The sequence below is a fragment of the Sinocyclocheilus grahami genome, unplaced genomic scaffold (genome assembly GCF_001515645.1).
Source record: "Sinocyclocheilus grahami isolate Dianchi unplaced genomic scaffold, SAMN03320097.WGS_v1.1 scaffold140.1, whole genome shotgun sequence".
NCBI lineage: Eukaryota > Metazoa > Chordata > Actinopteri > Cypriniformes > Cyprinidae > Sinocyclocheilus > Sinocyclocheilus grahami.
The window spans coordinates 471,118-473,688 of NW_015505319.1; the positions used below are offsets into that span (position 1 = coordinate 471,118).

At 28.3% G+C, this 2,571-nt stretch overlaps 1 protein-coding gene across 1 annotated transcript in view; it reads left to right on the top strand.

Annotated features, from left to right (window-relative positions):
- LOC107591304 (pro-interleukin-16-like) overlaps positions 1-2,571 on the top strand; it is a 44,884-nt gene that overhangs the window by 12,490 nt on the left and 29,823 nt on the right. The window contains exons 3-4 of the mRNA XM_016280428.1: positions 490-599; positions 1,559-1,691. Of these exons, the coding sequence (XP_016135914.1) occupies positions 490-599; positions 1,559-1,691 (243 nt within the window). The remainder of the gene's footprint in view (positions 1-489; positions 600-1,558; positions 1,692-2,571) is intronic.

A 2,571-nucleotide genomic window follows, 5' to 3' on the forward strand; every position in this document is an offset into this window, starting at 1 on the left:
ATATATATATATATATATATATATATATATATATATATATATATATATATATATATATATATATATATATATATATATATTCAGGCATCGCTGTCGTTTATTAAAAATACAAATCTATATATAATTTTGTATTTTTAATAAGGTATAAGGTAAGGTATCTGGTAACACTTTATTTCGATAGTCCACTTTAGACATTCTATTAACAGTAAGTAACTTTGCCCTAAGCCCTGCATATATGAAGTTACCCTGGTAAAACGAGCCTGTGCCGCTCTTTATTACTCATCTAGTTAATGCTGTGAAACATTGCAGCTCTTTATAGTAGGGCCAGTAAAGGACACTGATGTGGTTCATGGTCTAATAAAGCACAGTTGTTATGGTCACATTTACATCAGCTGTCAAACCGTAGATTTTTTTGGTTGTTAACAGCTCTTTTTATATGAAGGAATAGTAGTGCCTTGTCTGACCGATCTGATGGCTCCTCTGAAACAGGAAAGCAGTTTCTGGAGAATGTGTGTCGCCACGCGGGAGGAGGGTCTACAAGTGGGTGATAAACTTCAGTCCGGCAACAATGGTGCTACTGTTGGACGAGATTTACACAGGTAATAATCAGTTCATTTTGACTGCTTTATATGTCGTCCAAACACAGGGTTCAACATTAAGGATCTTTCTGCTGGGTCAAAAGAGCAGGTCATTTCACTGAAACATTTTTTATAGTTAATACACTGTAAAAAAAAAAGAAAAGAAGATAATTGGTGTATGTTTTACAAAAATTACTATTTCAGTGTTTATTTCATTGTTGTGTTAATGTGTTACTTGCGGTTTCTTTGTAATTATTTATGAGTGAATTTAAAAAAAAAAAAAATACAATTTTTTTTTCACTCTATAAGGATTTCCTTACAAGAAAAATATAGAAACGATAACTTTTATTGTTAAAAGTGAAATATAATTTATTAATAATATGTAATATTTTAAAGTGATTAAAACAATTAAAAAAAATTAATAATAAAATAATAATAGGAATACAAATAATTAATGAAGTGTATTGAGGAACTCTAAATAAAATGATTTAAATTAAATAAAAATGATTAAAACTGTATTTTTGTAATTAATGTAATTAATTAAAACAAATTAAAATGCTTATTAATTAAATCATAATAAATGAATTGTATGGTGGAACTCTAAATAAAATTATTTACATTAAATAAAAATAATTATAATAATATTATTATAAATACATTTTCATTAATTAAAAGTAGTAAATGTTTATTAATAATAATAATAATAATGCATCTTAGTATAGTAGTAGTAGTAGTAAACGTAGTAATAAAATATTAATAATAATAAAAGAAAACACTTAAATCATTTAAATAAGACCCACACTGACCCTGGTCCATTAGTCCATCTTTACTGTTGAACGCTCTAACAAATGTCCTATTCACATGTTCCCATGAAAAATGCATGCGTCTAAACATACACCACACATACACACAGCTCTGTGCATATAACAGCACGAACGTAAGTGCCTTACTGCACATATTCTGTTGTTTTCTGTCTCTAGGGACACTTATATCTACTTTGGAGACAGACTTGCCCCATTTAACGGACAGATTATAAATAATCAAAGAAAACTGGAGGCTGACCCAGAGAAAAGGCCTGTGCCGAAGACTGTTTGTAGAACCACCAGTGCTGAAGTAAGACTTTATCAGCTGTTTGTCTATTAAAAAACATAAAAACATTCCTCTGATCTGATCTGAGGCCAGTTCTGTGGGTTGGGATAGATGAACGTCTATTCTAAGCATCCTGAAAATGTCAGACGACCAGCCGAGATCCCAAATAACTCCTACACTCCTACAAACTCAGCTATGCCTCTGACAGCGAAAACCAGGAGGTTATTTCTCTGAACAAACCATCTATTGTTCTTGTTTAATTTGAAAAATCCACAAAATGAGTGTGCTGTTTAGTTGAGAATGAATTAGCCATATTACAGAAATACTTAAACTAATCAGTGAGCTTCAAAAATATCATGAAACTGACTGCTTTGCAAAAATGTAGGAACTCTTATAAATCAGACTGCCTGAAACCGTTTTAATCACTGCTTGATTCTTTTCAGTAAAGTTAACCTTTACTATGGAGTTAAGCAAAGATATGTTATGTTTACTCAAACAAGATAAACATTACAAAAATAAAAAGAATGAATATCAACAACTTTCATGAGGTTTACATTAATTGAAGAAAATGTCAAAAAAATTTGTTTTATTTTTTTTAAACACTTAACTTTTTGTAACTTTTTGTTAAAATATGTTTTAAAATATATGTAAATATATTTTCTTGTAATATATATTTTTGGCCATTTTTTATGTATATTTTTAAAAGCATATATTTTGCCCTCTATACAGTATTTTAGTTCAAGAAAATACACATCTCACATTTAAAGAAAAACTTAATTTGTCTATAACACTTAATTTTGTTCCCCCAAAATTTTTGTATATATATATATATATATATATATATATATATATATATATATATATATATATATATAAAAAAATTTTGGGGGAAAAAAAATATGTG